Consider the following 18,888-nt stretch of genomic DNA (forward strand, 5'->3'; position numbering starts at 1 on the left):
GCTTGATTAATTGTAAACATTGAATAAAGATATAACTTAAACCAAATCATAACTGAAACTCTTCCCAATAAAAGTCTTTCGCCTCTTGTGGTATGACATCCCATGTGTATCTATCTTTATCCGGATGTAGCTTGATTATCCTCATATTTTGCCTTGATGCTTGAGAGGATGGATATATGCTGAGAAAAAAAAAAACATAAGTGAAATATAAGTAGACGAAAGCATCAAAATCTGAACAAAACCAAGCACAAAGGAAAAAGTAAATAAGTACTTACTGTCCTGCTACCAAACTGAGCTTGTTACGTGGCTCTGATAAAGCTGCAAAAGAAGTGACAAATGCTATCAATACAGATAAATAATTAATATATAACTAAAATGACAGTTTATGACATTTATGATTACCTGGTACAGTAAGTGACTATGAAGCTGGTGAAGACTCTACTGGTCTAGGAATTGGGGCAAAAGAGGAAGGAACAGAAGGAAGTGATGGTGGCACGGGAGGCTGAGCAAAGGATGAAGCCCCAGACGTACCTAAAGAGGAAGGAGGGATAGTCCCTTCTCGTCCACGTGTACTGCGTCCTCGGCCACGACCTCTACGCGGACCACTGCCAGATGTGTCTGAATCAACCGTCCTGCCTCTAGCCATCTATATTAAAGATAACTGAATCTACATATGTATGTATACAATTATATGAATTGTAGAGCATGTGGTAAATATGTATAAAGAGTGTGAATAACATTAAAATTCTTCGTTAATAATATTATATATACATCTATTAACTTATTATCCATAATACATAATGCATTAAGTATTTCTGTCTTCATCATCATCTATTTCCTCTGCTTCTTCTTCTTCTTCCTCTTCTTTATTCATCGTCTTTTAAGGTACCCATGATGATTTGATCTTCTTCCTCTTCATCATCTAATGATCCTATTTCAACATAAGTTCCGCTTTCATCATCCAGTCTATCCGTTACATCTTAAACAACTTGCATCGGTTGCGTATCAACCGCAACTTCTTGAAATGGATAAGATATTGTGAGTAAAGCAGATTGTTTGGTTTCAACTGCATGAACAACTGCTCTAGGCTTGATTTTACATATTGCCATCCAATCGTAATGATCTCATTTCAATGATGGATATGGGACATAGTACACCTGCATAGCTTGCATCACCAACACAAAATGTTCGCACGTCATATATCTACTTCTTTGATTAATATCCACAAGATTGTACTTAGGATGAACCTTCATGCCAACATTTGGCGTAGGATCAAACCATTCACATTTGAATAAGATTGTGCACTTGATTGATAGGGATGGATATTCTAACTCCAAAACCTCAATCAATTTGCCATAAAAATCATTTGACTCGTCGCTGTAGTTTGATCCCTTTATGCAAACACCACTATTCATTATCTTTCTGCTTGCCCCATAACCCTCAGTGTGAAACTTATAACCATTTACAAAGTAGCTAGATTAGGCATTAGCAACCGGTAGAGGTCCCCTTGCTAGATCAGTAATGAATCTGTTATCAATATCGCTTCCCGAGCTTCAAGCCTTTTTTTTTTTTTTTTAAATACAATAGTATAGTAGTTTATTTTTAAAAATACAAGAGTAATGAAGTTCTTCTTTTTTATATATATATATAAAATACAAGGGTACGATTATAATTTTCCCTTAATTTTTTGTTTCCTAATCTACCTTTATTAGTTTTGTATTCTACTCATAATTTATTTATCCCTCAATTACTTCATTAATTTAATTGGATGGGAGAATAGACATTTTAGAAACTAATTTTTGTAAAATTTAGACTAGTAATTGCATTCCTTAATCCATGTGCCGAGCTAAAAAAACAACACTCATTTGGAAATGTAACGATTAATATTATTTAACTCTAAAAATAAAAAAAGTAAGCAATTATTTCAAATAAGATTAAAACAACTAGATTGGTAAAAGAAAATTTAAATCAAGCAGGTCCTGATAGACATGCCATTGTCCTTAATACTTTCACGATCAAATACCATTAAACTATTAATCTGTTTGGACAATATTATATTTTTCAAGGAGTAAATTAACGGTTATTAGACTGAAAAAAAAAAATCAAACACAATAACCATCTTAAACTAATATCAAATTACAAACCACAATCACTCTGAAGGTGATAAAACGCCATTCACATCAAAAGAGAATATAATGTATAAAATGAACTCAACAAATTGCGGATGCAAATAATTAGTCATTTTTTTCTCCAAAGACATACTAGCTAATTGGAAATATATACGAATTACTTTTCTTCTTCTTCTTTCTTTAATAAATAGAATTCATAATAAAAATACTTACATGCAAGAACAAAATGAATCAATAAATAAATAAATTCTTGTGAAGATTTACAAAAAATAAAAAGTTGAAAAAAGAGTTAGAAATATTTATCATAAATCAGGTCAAATTCCTTAATATTTCATCAACAAATTGAGAAACTCAAATCAAGTAGGTTCCTTGAGTCATGATTCCTTGACGCTACCCTGATCGGTAACCGTGTTTCTAATTAATTCGCCAATATAATTTCTATAAAAGATTTCATTAAAGCGAAAAAAAGTAGCAAGGATTTATTATGCCATCTATACAATTTGTAAAACCAACAAATAAAAAACATGTATAGGGTAGTTACTTGTCTCATTTGAAAAAAATTACATACGATGGATACTATAATAAAGCAAAAAGTTATTCTCAGAATATAATATATGATACATAATATTAAATCAATTATTATGTGTTCCACTTACATAGGGTGTGGCAAAAAAAAAAAACTTAGAAAAAATCAAATAGAAAGAAAAGATTTATCAGATTATTAGTAATCCCTAAATAAATAAATAAATAAATAAAAACAATCACACGTATTTACTATGCTATCTATACAATAAGTAAAACTAAACACTTATTTATATAGGCTATTTACTTGTCTCGTATGTCTGACCGTACCAATTTCAATAAACTTTACTTTAAAATATATATATTTTTTTCATTTTGGGAATAATGTTCTTGGATAATTTATTTCTATCTTAAGGAAAGAGAACAAAAGATTTTTATTAAATTCTCTCTATCAATAAAAAAGATTTTCACTAAAAAAATAAAGCAAAAGATTAAAGAATTTTTCGTTTCCAAATCATATTAGTGGATAAATTTGTAAGAAAAAGATTTTCCAAACAAGAACAGATGAAGATTTTTCCTTTTATCAGGAATGGTATAATTGGATAAACACTAAATAATCAATCTTTTTTTTTTTGAATAAAAAGACAACAAATATAATCTTAACTGAAAATATACATGAATCTTACCTCAACAGCTAGCTTAGAAAGTTTCAAAAGATTTTGAAAACCAACTGTGAAAACAAAAATCAAGAATTGCCTATAAATAACATAACCAGTTTTAGAGCCATAAGCACCTCTGCAAAATCTAAAAAGGCCATGGCTGAAAGCTTAAGTTCTATTCTTATTATCAATCTTTTATGTGTTGTTTTCTTTGCCATTTCTACTGCAGCAGCTAGAAATGGACTGAAAAAGCCATTAGATGCCACCACATTAGGCAAAGATGATGTTTCCATTACTGGGACTAACTTCACATATGTCTGTGACCCTTCTAGGTATGCTGCCCTTGGATTGGACATGGCAAATTTTGCCTTCTGCGACAAGTCCCTTCCCTATGATGCTAGGGCTAGAGACTTGGTAAACCAGATGACATTGCAAGAAAAGGTTCAACAGCTTGGACATGAGGCTTATGGTGTGCCTAGGTTAGGGTTACCTAAATATAATTGGTGGTCTGAAGCCCTGCATGGTGTGTCCAAGACGGGCCCAGGAACTTTCTTTGACGAAGTTGTTCCTGGTGCAACTAGCTTCCCTACTGTAATACTCACAACAGCTGCTTTTAACGAGTCTTTATGGAAAACTATTGGTCAGGTAATTAGTTTTGTTGCTGTTCCTAGCATTAAAAGTCTCATACATACGTTAGCTATTAATGTAAATATTTAACTAATGCAGGTTGTTTCGACGGAAGCAAGGGCAATGTACAATTTAGGTCGGGCCGGATTAACTTTCTGGAGTCCCGTTATTAATGTAGTAAGGGATCCTCGATGGGGAAGAGTCATTGAAACACCTGGAGAAGATCCTTTCATTGTAGGTAGATATGCTTCTAATTTTGTAAGAGGCTTACAGGACGTTGAGGGGACTGAAAATCACCCGGATCCAGACTCTAGACCTCTTAAAGTTTCCTCATGTTGCAAGCACTTTACTGCCTATGATCTTGAAAATTGGAAGAACATTGAACGCTATATCTTTGATGCTAGAGTAATTTTCTTGAAGAAAAACCTTTGTTCGTTTTTTTCCAAAATTCAAAATCATCTTAGTGACAATTAATTAAAGTTATAACTGAATGCATTCAGGTGAATGAACAAGATATGGTAGAAACCTTTAATCGACCTTTCGAGATGTGTATTAGAGAAGGGGACGTGAGCAGTATTATGTGCTCTTTCAATCGTGTTAATGGCATACCTGCTTGTGCTGATCCGAAACTCCTAAATCAAACCATCAGAGGAGACTGGAATCTTCATGGGTAAAGAAGATATGATGAGCTTGAATTAATTTAATTTCTTTATTCAATAACTAATACAACTGACTACGATTTTATTGTTTTTGTGACAGATATATAGTCTCAGATTGTGATTCCATCCAAGTTATGGTTGAACGCCATAAATTTCTTGGTGACACTAAGGAGGATGCAGTTGCAAGAACACTTAAAGCAGGCTTGGATCTGGATTGTGGAAAATACTACACCGAAAACACTGAAGCTTCAGTAAAGCAAGGAAAGGTCGGGGAAGAAGACATAGACAGGTCACTGAAATATCTCTATGTGGTGCTTTTGAGAGTAGGGTTCTTTGATGGAATCCCTCAATTTCAATCTCTTGGCATCAAAGACGTGTGTTCCGCACAACACATTGAATTAGCAGCACAAGCAGCGAGGGAAGGAATTGTCCTCCTGAAAAATAATGATCATACTTTGCCCTTGGAGTCTGATACGATCAAAACCTTAGCTGTTGTCGGTCCTCATGCTAACGCTACCACGGTTATGATTGGAAATTATGCAGGTACATATTTTTAACATCTGATCTTGAGGTTTTGTTTTGTTTTGGTTGATTCCCTCTTTTCAACCCCTATTGGGTCAACTACAAACCTTTGTGCCAACCACATGCTCCAAACTGATAAACATTTTGATTATTACAGGAATTCCATGCCGATATATCGCTCCCATTGATGGGTTTTCGACATACGCAGAAGTGAGTTATGCAATTGGATGCGTCGACGTTGCTTGTAGGGATGACAAATTGGTATTCCCAGCAATGAAAGTTGCACAGGAAGCTGATGCTACTGTAATAGTAGCAGGTATTGACTTGTCTGTTGAAGCCGAAACAAGAGATCGGGAGGATCTCCTCCTTCCTGGTTACCAAACTGAACTTATCAACAATGTTGCGAATGCTGCCAAAGGTCCAGTTGTTCTCGTAATCATGTCAGCAGGAGGGATAGATATCACTTTCGCTAAAAACAATGACAATATCAAAGCCATTTTGTGGGCTGGATATCCTGGAGAAGAAGGTGGTCGGGCCATTGCAGATGTTGTTTTTGGAAAATACAATCCTGGTAATTGACTGGCTAGTATTTTTTGATTAAGAAATTTCAGTTTTTTATAACTTTTGTAATTTTTTATCCTTGTTTTTTTGGGTTTAGGAGGAAGACTACCACTTACTTGGCATCAAGCTGATTATGTTGATCAACTGCCAATGACGTCTCTACAATTGAGGCCAAATGATGAACTAAGCTATCCAGGTCGAACTTACAAATTCTTTAATGGCTCTACAGTTTACCCATTTGGGTATGGACTCAGCTACACTAACTTCACTTATAAGTTACCACCTCCAACAACATCAGTTAATATAAAACTAAACAAGTTCCAACATTGCCATAGCTTGAACTACAAAGAAGACACCTTCGCGCCTCCATGTCCATCAGTCCGAACTAATCACTTATCCTGTAAGGAAAGTTTTCAGTTTGATGTTGAAGTGAAAAATGTTGGATCCAGAGATGGAAGCGAAGTTATGATTGTTTACTCCAAGCCTCCGGAAGGAATTGTAGGGGCAAATATTAAGCAAGTGATTGGCTTTAAGAGGGTTTTTGTTAAAGCTAAAAGTAGCCAGAAGGTTAGCTTTGAGTTTAATGTTTGTCAAAGTCTGCAGATCATAGACTATAATGCTTATAGTGTTCTGCCATCAGGAGGGCACACTATCATGATTGGGGATGATGTAATTTCTTTTCCAATTCAAATTAGTTTTAGTTAGGTAATTAGTAGCAGTGCTAATAAATTTTGAGATAGGGAGATGTTAGCCAGCAACGTAGCTATTGTCTAAAATTTGAAGTGAATGAAATTTAGTTTTGATTTATGATTTTGTTTCTCTTATTATTTTTTTTGAAAATCTTAAAAATGAATTGGTAAAAGCTAGTTTCCATAAAATCTTATAAATTAAACCATGATATATAAGATGTGTTTTGATTGGCGGTGCGCTGCGCTTATTTCCGCTGCAGTTACAGATTATTTCTGTTGCTTCGCCTGGTTCTTGGTTTCTGAGTTATTGGCGATGCAGTGTTCAAGTTGGTCCACTGCTTAGTTGCTTGTCTTGCTTTCTTAATGTTTGCTTGGAGCATGTATTTTGGCTGATTTATAGTTGCCTTTTGTCTTGTAGGTTATTTCAGCTTTCTTGTATTTTCCTTGTGCGTGCAAATACCCTTCTCTACCTTTTAATAACATTTATACTTGCCTATAAAAAAAAAACCATGATATAGATTATGTGATTTTTAATATTAATCCTTTTCATTTATGAATATTCCTAGACTAGAGCAAATCCATCTTATCTTAGTTATCAAAAAGTTAATTACACATTATAAAATGAATAGAATCACTCACTCCTCGCTCTAATTGAAGTCTAGGTTTCGCGCTAAGTTTAAACTGAACTTATTTATATCATCAAATCAATATGATCATATGGGCTTGTAAAATAAAAACACCAATTTGCTGTTGCTTTAGCCATTTGACTGATGGTTTACTTATTATTTACCGTAGATTGATTATTTTTCTCGCGATTTTTCTCGCAAAATGTATGCAACATAGCAAGTTGAATAACAATAAAATAAGATTAGTTTATTTTTCCGAGTTAAATTAATAAACAGTTTGTGTTTGTCTCAAATTGTAAGCTTTTTATCTTTAGAGCTGTAATGAGAAAAAAAAATTCTTTTTAGATATGTTCAAAAACCTTTATTTATTAGATGAAAATACGAAATTGCTATTACAATTATAAAATGATATCATATATCACTCAGTAATCATTCGACAATTAGTTTTTGATTTCAATTACTAATCATTCAACTCAGTTGACTGTTAATTCAATGCGACATTTAGAATTCAATATGAACAAGTAAATTTATATCTTTTGTGCACAATAAAGTGTAACTTAGTGGCAAGTGTATGCATGACCTCACAATACATCCTGATTTAAATATACAACTCCCATAGTAGTGCATGAATACTCAAAACAAAATTATATATTGTTTTAAATAGAAAAAATTTTGTAGCTCTATTAAGACTAAAGAATAACCAACTCATACCGTAGTGCATGAATTACCATTTTCATGGTTTCGTTTACAACACCCACTACTTCCAGAACCACTTGCAGGATCATACTGATTTGGAGCTCTGTTATCATATACAATTTTTCCATATTCTAGTTTATGATACCATCCCTCATAAATTTATTTTTTTTCATTACCATAAAGTGAAGGCAGCGTATGCTGATGATAACAAGTAAAATGCATGTGATTTTATATACAATTTTTACAGTCTTCCTGATAATTATTAAGCATAAAAATTAGTAATCTATTCCCTAATCCCTGTGGATTCGACAATTTTTTTTCGCTATATTACTTGTACAGCCCGTGCACTTTGATATGTGTTATTTTTATAGTATTTTTACTATAGTTTTTATTAGAATTTTTAGTATTTTTAATTAATTTAATTAGTTTTTATTTAGTTTTATTTATGTTTTTGTTCAAAGCTTCCTTCAATCATATTTCACTTGATCTTGAGAAATTTTGTAGGACTTTTTATAGAAAATCAGCCAAAAATGCAAAAAAGACTGTACCCAAACCGTGCCAGATAGCACGCCCCTGCTGAAGACCAGATTTTGCATTGTGCTGAGAATGTCAGTTCCAGCCCATACCGCTTGCATGGACCCGCATGAGATGCTTTTCTGATGTACCAATCAATTTTAAATACTATTTAGACGCTGGGAGAGTCCTAATTGGGAAAAAATACATAGCTTAAACAGTTTCGTATCTCCAAAAGATTTCTTACTCAATAAAGATTCACTTTCCTAAACGAACACGAAACTATTCCAGAAAGTCTATATAAATAGAGAGATTAGTCATAGTCAATAGGATCCATTCATTGTATATTCCATCTCTTGTTCTAATATTTTCTACATATTTTTTTCTCTTCAAGACTTCAAGCATTCAAGTTGGCATCAAGATTCAAGAAAGCTGTTCAAGCCTATCGTTGACTAATTTTTATTTCTAAGCTCTCTTTTTGTTTATTATTCTTTATGAGATTATTTACAAGTTTAATTGAGTTTTATTTAATTACTATGTTGAACTAAATTCTCATACTAGGGATTTAATTTAGCTTAATTTCGATTTCAATTTATAATATCATATTTGCTTTTCTTTATTCAAAGTATAATTTATTATTAAACTTAATGCTTCCAGGCAGAGTTTCTCTCCTGGATTGATTTATTTCATTAATCACTATCGGGAGAAGGGTTTTTGATACGAAAAAGGTAATAAATTACATGAGAATAATAACTTGATGCGGAAGCTATATGGTTTGACTCATGGAGGTTTTCATAAGTTAACGACCTTAGGTTATGAATTCATAAGCAAACCATAAAACTTAATAATTTAATTCATGTTTGATTGCACTATTGAAAAATAGGTAATTTGACCGGGTTAAAATAGCTAACAATATCTCGGGAGAGCTTGTTAGTGATTTTACAGTTGTATCCCCTACTTGAACAATTAAAATTGAATATCAAACTAATAAAATAAATTGGATAGAATTAAGTGAAATCAAAATCCCTAGTAGTTTTTAATCCTTGATTTCCATTTCATCAAATTGTCTTGCTTGATTTCTTTTTATTCTCTTTTATTTCCTTTAATTTAATCTCTTAAAATAATTTTCCTTATTATCGTTTAGATAATAGTAGGTTAATACAATTTTAGTACTTGGTATATAATCTTTGTGGGAATGATGCTCTACTTGCTCTTTATTAATAGAAGGTTTCCACCATTGCTAGAGCTCGGCTCGTGCTAAGCGGCAATTCCAACTGCAGGCAAACTTTGGGTGGGTTCAAGCTAAGGTATGGGCCTACTTAAAGTGGTTGGTTCATTTGGAGGCGTAGGTCCAGTTGCAGGCTTATATTTTGTACTATAATTTTTTATTTTGATTTTGTTGAACATTTTAAAATGAACTGATTACCAGCATTTGAATTGCCTAATGCATAAATTAACTTATGTACTTTACGTAAAAAACCTTGTAGCACCTTCAATTTTTACTTTGACCTATTAAAAACTTCAAATTATAAAATTGCAGAAAGTATTTTATTGAATTTTCTGATAGGTGTTATTTTTATAGTATTTTTAATATAATTTTTATTAGGATTTTTAGTATTTTTAATTATTTAATTAGTTTTTATTTAGTTTTATTTATGTTTTTGTGTAAAGCTTCCTTGAATCATATTTCACTTGATCTTGAGGAATTTTGTAGGATTTTTATAGGAAACCAGCTTAAATCCTATTTAGGTACTGGGAGAGTCTTAATTGGAAAGAAATACAAAGTCTAAACAATTTCCTATCTCCAAAAGATTTCTTCCTCAATAGAGATTCGCTTTCTTAAACGAACACGAAGATATTCCAGAAAGTCTATATAAATAAAGAGACTAGATATAGACAAAAGAGCCATTCATTGTATTCATCTCTTGTTCTATTATTTTCTACATAGTTCTCTCTCTCTCTCTAGTTTGGATAATTTTTGTTCTATTATTTTCTCTCTATGTCCAAGACTTCAAGAGTTCAAGATTTGTGCAAAGATTCAAGGAAGCCGTTCAGAATTAATTGTTGACTAGTTTTATCTCTAAACTCTTAATCTTGTTTTATTCTTTTATTATTCTGATTGATTATCGAATTTTTGTCAAGTATTATTAAGTTTTATTTAATTACTATGTCGAATTAAACTCTTATACTAGGGATTTGATATAGCTTAATTTCTTTTTTCAATTTATAATATTAGATTTGTTTTTCTTTGTTCAAAGCATAATTTATTATTAAACTTAATGTTTCCAGGCAGAGTTCTCCCCTGGATTGATTTATTTCATTAATCACTATCGGGAGAAGGGTTCTTGGTATGAAAAAGGTAATAAATTATATGAGAATAACAACTTAATGCGGAAGTTATATGGTTTGGTTCATGGGGGGTTTTCATAAGTTAATGACCTTAGGTTATGAATTCACAAAACAAACCATAAAACTTAATGATTTAATTCATGTTTGATTGCACTATTGGAAGATAGGTAATTAGACAGGGTTAAAATAGCTAACAATACATCGGGAGAGCTTGTTAGTAATTTTAGGGTTGTTTTCCCTACTTGAACAATTAAAATTGATTAATGAACTAATAAAATAAATTAGATAGAATTAAGTGAAGTTAAAATCACTAGTAGCCTTTAAACCTTGATTTCTTTTAATCAAAATTGCTTTTATTGATTTCTTTTTATTCTCTTTTACTTGTTGAATTTAATTTCTTAAAATAACTCCGCTTATTGCCCTTTAAATAATAGTAGGTTAACATAATTTTGATACTTGTTATACAATTCATGTGGACACGATACTCTACTCATTCTATATTACTTGTTGCGATTTCGTACACTTGCGAAAATCATTATCAAGTTTTTGGCGCCGTTGTCGGGGATTGGCGTTACCAATATCAATACCAATTAACCTATTATTAATTTAGACATTTTTTATTTTAATTTTTTTATTATTTATTGAATTATTTGTTTATATTATTTGTAGTTTTTTTTTCTTTGTTTTTATTGATTTTTACTTTCATTATTTTCTTGTGAAGCATTTTGAGATGTTTCATCAACAAGTAGTCGCAGGTTTTATTCAACAACATTCAGAGCCATTTTATGCCGCTTGAGCAAGATTTAATGAATTGTTGGAGAGATTTCTTTATCATATTTTTACAAATAAATATCTCACTTACATATTCTTCTTTGGATTAGATGAAGAAACAAGAAGTTGGGTGGATAATGGATTTTCGGCAACTAGCATTCATCTTCCGGAAAGTAGCTATGAAGATGTATTTTACATGTTAAATGATATGGCAGATTTTGACCACCGTTGGCATTGGAATCCTTCACTGCAGGGTTGGAATCGCCAATATCCTCCAAATTTTGAGTATTAGGAAGAAATGCAAAAGAATTTGGAGGATTTGATTGCTGCCCATACTAAATCTCATATTGAATTTATGAATGAAACTCGCGAGAGTTTTAATATCCAACAAGCGGCAATAAAGAATTTGGAGGTAGAAGCAGCGGAATTGATAACCATGGCAATTAATGGATATCAAGATGATGAGTGCAAGGTGAATTCTGAGGAAACTTCGTAGGAAATTGCACCTTTAGAAGAAGTAAAGCCTACATGTGAAAAATGCAACTACTTTGAAGATGGATTAAATCTCACTTTCGTGTTTCCAGACATGATTATTAATGACCATGAAAAAGGCGCGGTACAGTTGGAAGGAACTTTGGGTGAGAGTTTAAGTGAAAACAAGCTGAAAGCAATATTAGTGGATGAAGAAATAATTGAGACTATTGATTTGAGCTCATGAATGATCTTTATATATACACCACCAGAAGATCCTTTCTTTCCAACGATACCACCTTCAATAAATTATGTTCTCCATGATCTAATATAGTTTTTTCCCCAATTTCATCATTTAAAGTGAGAAGTTGTTGATAAGACGAGCATAAATTTTCTCAAACTAGCCAATCTTAAGAGCATTTTCAACCAAAACCCATGTGTGATATTACATGATACATACTATGGCCGAAAACAGTTATTTGATAAACTTCTCAAAAGTCGAGTTTAAAGACTTTAAACAAAACGCTAATCGGAGACAACCCATCATTTTCTTTCTTTTCCTTTGAAATTTTTTTTATTATTTGTATTTTTCATTTTTTTGTCCCATCTTTAAACCATTGTTTTTCTTTTATTTTGGTGTTTTAAACTCACGTTGCAGGTCAAGAAGGATTAAAAAAGGCTTGAAAACTTATTGAAAGTGTCAGAGTTAGGCTCTAGCACAGTCAGGGCGTGCTGTCTAGCACCCTCGTACTGTTTTTAGAGAAAAATACTCCCAAAGTCAGGCTCTAGCACGATCAGGGCGTGCTATCCAGCACCCCCGTGCTACATAGCACCCCCTAGAGTGCTGCAGATTTTTTTTTTTTTGAATGTTTTTTGTTCTTTGTCCTTTTATGCCTTAGACCACGCGCCCACATCAATGTTTTCTTTTTTTTCTTCCTTCTCGTATGTTCACTTTGTTTTTCTTTTTTTAACTCTTTTTTCCCCTTCTCTTTTATTTTGACTTACGTTCACTTTTTTTATTAATTATTTGCTTTTAATTATTTTTATAGGAATTTTCCTTTCCATTTTTATTATTATTTTTTTATTTCAATGTTTTTTTTCTTCTTTCCTTAACAACTATGTCTATATTATTATTATTATTATTATTGTGTTATATTGTTCTTTTTCATTTTCATAATTTAGCCATTAGAACCATGCCCTTTGTTTCCTTGTCTTTTATTGTATTTGTCAATACAATGGTGTTAAGGTGTTTTCCACTTTATTTTTGTTTTCTTACCTTGCATTGATGATTTATGATAAGTTTGAGGAATTGGTCTTATTTTTGTACACATTGGGGACAATGTGCTAGATTAAGTGAGGGAAGGAAAATTTTAGTTAAAATTTTAAATTTTTTATTATTATTTTATTTGTTTGTTTTTATTAGCTTAATATGGTTGGAATATTATCATAATTTAGTAACTTGTAATAAATTTAGTTGTTTTTCTAGTCTAGTATATTTAAGCTTTAATTTAAATTTTTAACTTAACATAATTTTTTGATTTAACTATTTGTTTTTAAGATTATGAACACTAATTTTTGGACCTTAAAACTCCGGTTTCCATCCACTATTTCAACTGCTCCATGCGGAAAGATTTCCTTGATCGTGAATGGGCCAAACCACCTAGATCTCAATTTACCTAAAAAAAGATGGAGTCTAGAGTCATAGAGTAATACCTGTTGGCCTACCTTTAGATCCCTCAGAATAATATGCTTATCATGCCACTGTTTGGTGCGGTCTGTATAGATTTTGGCATTCTCATAAGCTTGGAGCCTCATTTCATCCATCATATTCAATTGAAGCAACCTCTTTTGACCAACCTCTTTAGCATTAAAGTTAAGAAACTAGGTTGCCCAATATGCCTTGTGTTCTAACTCAACAGGGAGGTGACAAGCCTTACCATAGACCATTCGATATGGAGACATACCAATTGGTGTTTTGAATGCAGTTCTGTAGGCCCAAAGAGCATCATCGAGTTTCTTGGACCAGTCCTTCCTTGCTTGGCCAACTGTGGTCTCTAATATCTTCTTGATTTCCCTATTTGTTACTTCCACTTGTCCACTTATTTGAGGGTGATATGGGGTACCTACACGATGAGTGACACCATATTTCAAAAGAAGGGAATCCAAGTACTTGTTGCAAAATTACTTACCTCCGTCTGTGATTATTGCTCTAGGAGTACCATGACGGGTGAAAATATATTTCTTAATGAAGTTCATCACACTTTTGGCATCATTGCTGGGAAGGGCAACAACTTCCTCCCATTTCGAGACATAATCCACCGCTATTAGAATGTAATGGTTGGAATAAGAAGATGGAAATGGTCCCATGAAATCCAAGCCCTAAACATTGAAGATCTCCACTTCAGGGACATTGTTTAATGGCATCTCATGTCTCTTAGAGATATTACCTAACCTTTGACAACGATCACAAAGATGAACAAAGTTAAAAGCATCTTTAAAGTTAACCTAATGAATAGTCTAGGCTCTGCATCTTTCTTTTCTAATAAATATTTAATAGCTAAGTGAACAGTGTAAACAATTGTTTAGTTCCAATCACATACGCTCTAAATTTATCAGAAGGAAAAACAATAGCTAGAAGCTCTTTTTCAGTGGTGGTATAATTCAATTGTGCATCATTCAATGTGTGGCTAGCACAATAAATGACATGCAACTTCTTTTTTTTTCTCTGCCCAAGAACAACTCCCATAGCATGATCACTAGCATCACACATGAGTTCAAAAGGTAGGCTCCAATCTGGTGTGGCAATGATAGGAGCTGAAATCAATTTTTTCTTCAACCTGTTAAAAGCATTCAAAAACTCTTTGTTAAAATCAAAAGGAATATCATTAACTAATAAATTACAAAGACGTTTTATGATTTTGAAGCAATCCTTGATAAATCTCCTATAGAACGTTGCATGACCAAGAAAACTCTTTACTCCCTTTATTGAATTTGGAGGTGCTAGCTTTTCAATTACCTCTATATTGGCCCTATCCACTTCAATCCCCTTTTCTAAGATTTTGTGCCCTAAAACAATACCTTCACTAACCATAAAATGACATTTTTCCCAATTCAAAACAAGGTTAGTGTCCTCACATCGCTGCATTACTAAAGAGAGGTTATAGAGACAAGAATCAAAAGAAGAACCAAACACAAAAAAATCATCCTTAAATATTTCAATGAACTTCTCAACCATGTCAGAAAATATGGACATCATGCACCTTTGAAAAGTCATAAGAGCATTGCACAACCTAAAAGGCATTCTCCTAGTGGTTTTCTCTTGATCCTCAGGAGCTATAGGTATTTGAAAATATATTGAATAACCATCTAGAAAGCAATAGTATCGGTAGCCTGCAAGTCTTTCAAGCATTTGATCAATAAAAGGTAAAGGAAAGTTATCCTTGCGTGTTGCTTTGTTCAATTTTTTATAATCAATACACATACGCAAACATGTGACAGTTCTAGTAGTTATTAACTCATTATTTTTGTTAGAAATAACTGTTATACCTCTTTTCTTTAGGACAATTTGAACGGGACTTACCCAACTGCTATCGAAAATTGGATAGATAATGCCAGTATCCAAAAGCTTTATGATCTCAGCTTTGACTACCTCTTTCATGTTTAGGTTCAATCTTCTTTGATGCTCAATTGAAGGTTTGTAGTCGTCCTCCATCAAGATCTTGTGCATGCACACACTTGGACTTATTCCCTGCAAATCTACAATTGACCACCCTATGGCTTTTTTATACTTTCCTAAAACCTGCAACAACCTTTTCTCTAGATCAAGTGTTAAGTGAGAAGAAATAATAACAGGAAAAGAATTGTTCCCACCTAAGAATGCATATTTCAAATGAGATGGAAGTTTTTTTAATTCTTGCTTTGGCACTTCACTTTCTTTCTCATCTTTAATGTTTTGATTATTAATGTCACCTTTGTTAGAGTTCAATTTATTTTTTACATTCAAGGTGTCAATGTCCTTGACACGTTCATCAATAACATCAATCCTAAAGCAGTCATTATAATCCATAGGAAGCTTACAAGATTTAAAAACATAAAAAACAACTTCCTCTTGACCTACACTCAAAATTAATTTTCCTTTACACACATTAATCAATGCTCTTGTAGTTGCAAGGAAGGGTCTTCCCAGGATTAAGGATCCTTCTCTATCTTCATCAATGTCAAGAATAACAAAATCAATAGGAAAGATAAATTTACCTACCTTGATAAGAACATCTTCTACAATCCCTCTTGGATATTTGATTGATCGATCTACCAACTGTAGAGACATCCTTGTTGGTTTCAGCTCTCCCATCCCTAGCATCTTAAAAACTTAATAAGACATAAGATTAATGCTAGCACCTAAATCTGCTAAAGCTTTTTCAAAATCAAGATTTCCAATATTACAAGTGATAGAAAAACTACTTGGATCTTTTAAATTTGGAGGCAATTTATTTTGAATGATTGCACTACGCTCCTCTGTCAACATTACCGTTCCTTGATCATCGATCTTCCTTTTCTTGCTCAAGATCTCCTTCAAGAACTTTGCATAACTGGGCATTTAAGCAAGGGCTTCAACAAAAGGGATGTTGATTTGAAGCTTTTTGAAGACATCAAGAAACTTGAGGAAACTCTTGTCATCTTATGTTTTCTTTAACCTTTGAGGAAATGGAACTGGTGGAACATAAGGTTTTACTTCCTCCTTTTCTTCAAGGTCAATGATGGGGATCTTTTTCTGCTCTTCCTTCTCTTCCTCCTTTCTGGTTGAATCTTCCAATTGTTTGCCACTTCTCAAGGTGATAGCTTGTACCTGTCCTTTAGGATTCTTTTCAGTATTATTAGGTAACGTACCTTTAGGTCGGGAAGCCATCATGTTTTGTCCTAATTGAATCTCCAAGTTCCTTATCGCAGCCTGTTGGATTTTATTGTTTTCTCGAGTTTCATTCATGAAGTCCATATGAGATTTAGAGAGGGCAATAAGGAGATCATCATGAGTCTTTTTCTCTTGAGGCAGAAAACCTGGTGGTGCATTCAAGGCATTATTTGGATTCCCATAAGAAAGATTAGGATGATTCCTCAACCTGTTATCATAAGAGTTAGAATACGGGTAATTCTTCCTTCCTTGATTCATCACATAGTTTACTTGCTCTAAAGTTTGTGGATTTAAAGAATCTAGCATGCATTCTCTAATCTCATGTTGCCCATTACACCTGTCACATGCTTTCATAATAGAATTAACCGAGTTAGTAGTCAATAAGTCCAACTTCCTTACCATATTGTCTACCTTGACATTGAGTGCGGTAATGGCATCAATCTCATAAACTCCTGCAGTCTTCTTCCTTTTGGAGTTGCTTTGATAATGGCTATTACTTGCCATCTCTTCTATCAAGTCATATGCCTCATCAATTTCTTTTCTTTCAAAAGATCCACCTACAACTGCATCTAGAGTAATCTTTATGTTAGGAGACAATCCATTATAAAAAGTTTGTACCTATAACCACTTAGGCAAACTATGATGTGGGCACTTTGTAAGTAAGTCCTTGAATCTCTCCCAAGCTTCATACAAACTCTCTTGGTCATGGTGGACAAATGTCATTATCTCATTGCGCAACTTTGTGGTCTTTGAAGATGGAAAGAATTTTGCCAAAAATTTCTGAGCTAATTCCTCCCATGTTGTAAAACTTCCAGCAGGGCATGATTGTAACCAAGAACGTGCTTTATCCCTTCGAATGAAAGGAAAGAGTCTTAATTTTATGGCATCCGCAGAAACTCCATTTTGTTTGAAAGTATCGCAAATTTCTAGGAAATTTGTGATATGGGCATTAGGATCTTCGCTGGGCAAACCTCCATATTGAATTGAGATGGAAAGCATTAGGATAATTGCAAGTTTAATCTCAACATTGTTAGCTTCCACCCTAGGCCTAGTGATACTTGAGGTAGCTCCATTGAGAGAAGGGGTTATGTAGTCTCGCAAGGTGCGGACATGAGGTTGAGGTCCGCCCTCAGGGTTGACTTCATCATCCATATTTGCTTGCTGTCTGGGTTTGCTTTCACGTGCTCTTCTAGCAGCATTATTCCTACGACAAGTCTTTTTAATTTCTGGATCAAAAATTCAATGCTCAGTTCTACCTGATCTTCTTTGCATAAACACCTGAAATAATCTTCTAGAAAAATTAAAAATAAGAATAAATATCTAAATTAATAATAGGGCAATTAGTATTGATATTAGTAATGCCAATTCCTGACAACGGCGCCAAAAACTTGATAGTGCTTTTCGCAAGTGTACGAAATCACAACAAGTAATATAAAATGAGAAGAGTATCGTTTCCACAGGGATTGTATAACAAGTACCAAAATTATGTTAACCTATTATTATTTAAACGGCAATAAGGGGAATTATATTTAAGAATTAACTTCAATAAATAAAAGAGAATAAGAAGAAATCAAGCAAGGCAATTTTTGATTAAAAGAATCAAGGATTAAAAACTACTAGGGATTTTGACTTTACTTAATTCTATCCAATTTATTTTATTAGTTCATGAACTCAATTTTAATTGTTCAAGTCGGGGAAACAACCCTAAAATCACTAACAAGCTCTCCCAATGTATTGTTAGCTATTTTAACCCAGTCTAATTACCTATCTTCCAATAGCGCAATCAAACATGAATTAAATCATTAAGTTTTGTGGTTTGTTTTGTGAATTCATAACCTAAGGTCATTAACTTATGAAAGCCCCACATGAGTCAAACTATATAGTTGTCGCATTAAGTTATTATTCTTATGTAATTTATTACATTTTTATATCAAAAACCCTTCTCCCGATAGTGATTAATGAAATAAATCAATCCAGATGAGAAACTCTGCCTGTAAACATTAAGTTCAATAATAAATTATACCTTGAACAAAGAAAAAGAAATCTAATATTGTAAATTGGAACAAAAATTAAGCTACATCAAATCCCTAATATGAGAGTTTAGTTCGACAGAGTAATTAAATAAAACTCAATTGAACTTGAAAATAATTCCATAATCAATGTGAATAATGAAAAGTAAAAACAA

General features: G+C 32.9%; 1 protein-coding gene and 1 non-coding gene across 2 annotated transcripts; both read left to right on the forward strand.

Moving 5' to 3' along the window:
• Positions 1-3,430: 3,430 nt before the first annotated feature.
• Positions 3,431-6,486, forward strand: LOC149499116 (putative beta-D-xylosidase 5). Its single transcript, XM_089715655.1, has 6 exons — positions 3,431-3,955; positions 4,037-4,342; positions 4,438-4,607; positions 4,697-5,139; positions 5,276-5,689; positions 5,777-6,486. The coding sequence occupies exons 1-6, from the start codon at positions 3,467-3,469 to the stop codon at positions 6,382-6,384; spliced, it is 2,430 nt and encodes an 809-aa protein (XP_089571781.1). The 5' UTR covers positions 3,431-3,466; the 3' UTR covers positions 6,385-6,486.
• A 10,851-nt stretch (positions 6,487-17,337) lies between these two features.
• On the forward strand, positions 17,338-17,444 carry LOC119370684 (small nucleolar RNA R71). The gene has a single exon (XR_005178245.2). It is a non-coding gene; the product is annotated as a small nucleolar RNA R71 (small nucleolar RNA).
• The last annotated feature ends 1,444 nt before the right edge of the window (positions 17,445-18,888 follow it).

This window comes from Jatropha curcas, chromosome 1 (genome assembly GCF_041381405.1).
Source record: "Jatropha curcas cultivar XTBG-Jc1 chromosome 1, XTBG_Jcur_1.0, whole genome shotgun sequence".
In the NCBI taxonomy this organism is placed as follows: Eukaryota; Viridiplantae; Streptophyta; class Magnoliopsida; order Malpighiales; family Euphorbiaceae; genus Jatropha; species Jatropha curcas.

Excerpts from the sequence above, each read along its gene's own strand:
- LOC149499116 (XM_089715655.1), top strand. The coding sequence starts at position 3,467 with ATGGCTGAAAGCTTAAGTTCTATTCTTATTATCAATCTTTTATGTGTT. Across the intron at positions 3,956-4,036 it reads TATGGAAAACTATTGGTCAG|GTTGTTTCGACGGAAGCAAG; the intron begins GTAATTAGTTTT and ends TAACTAATGCAG. Across the intron at positions 4,343-4,437 it reads GCTATATCTTTGATGCTAGA|GTGAATGAACAAGATATGGT; the intron begins GTAATTTTCTTG and ends GAATGCATTCAG.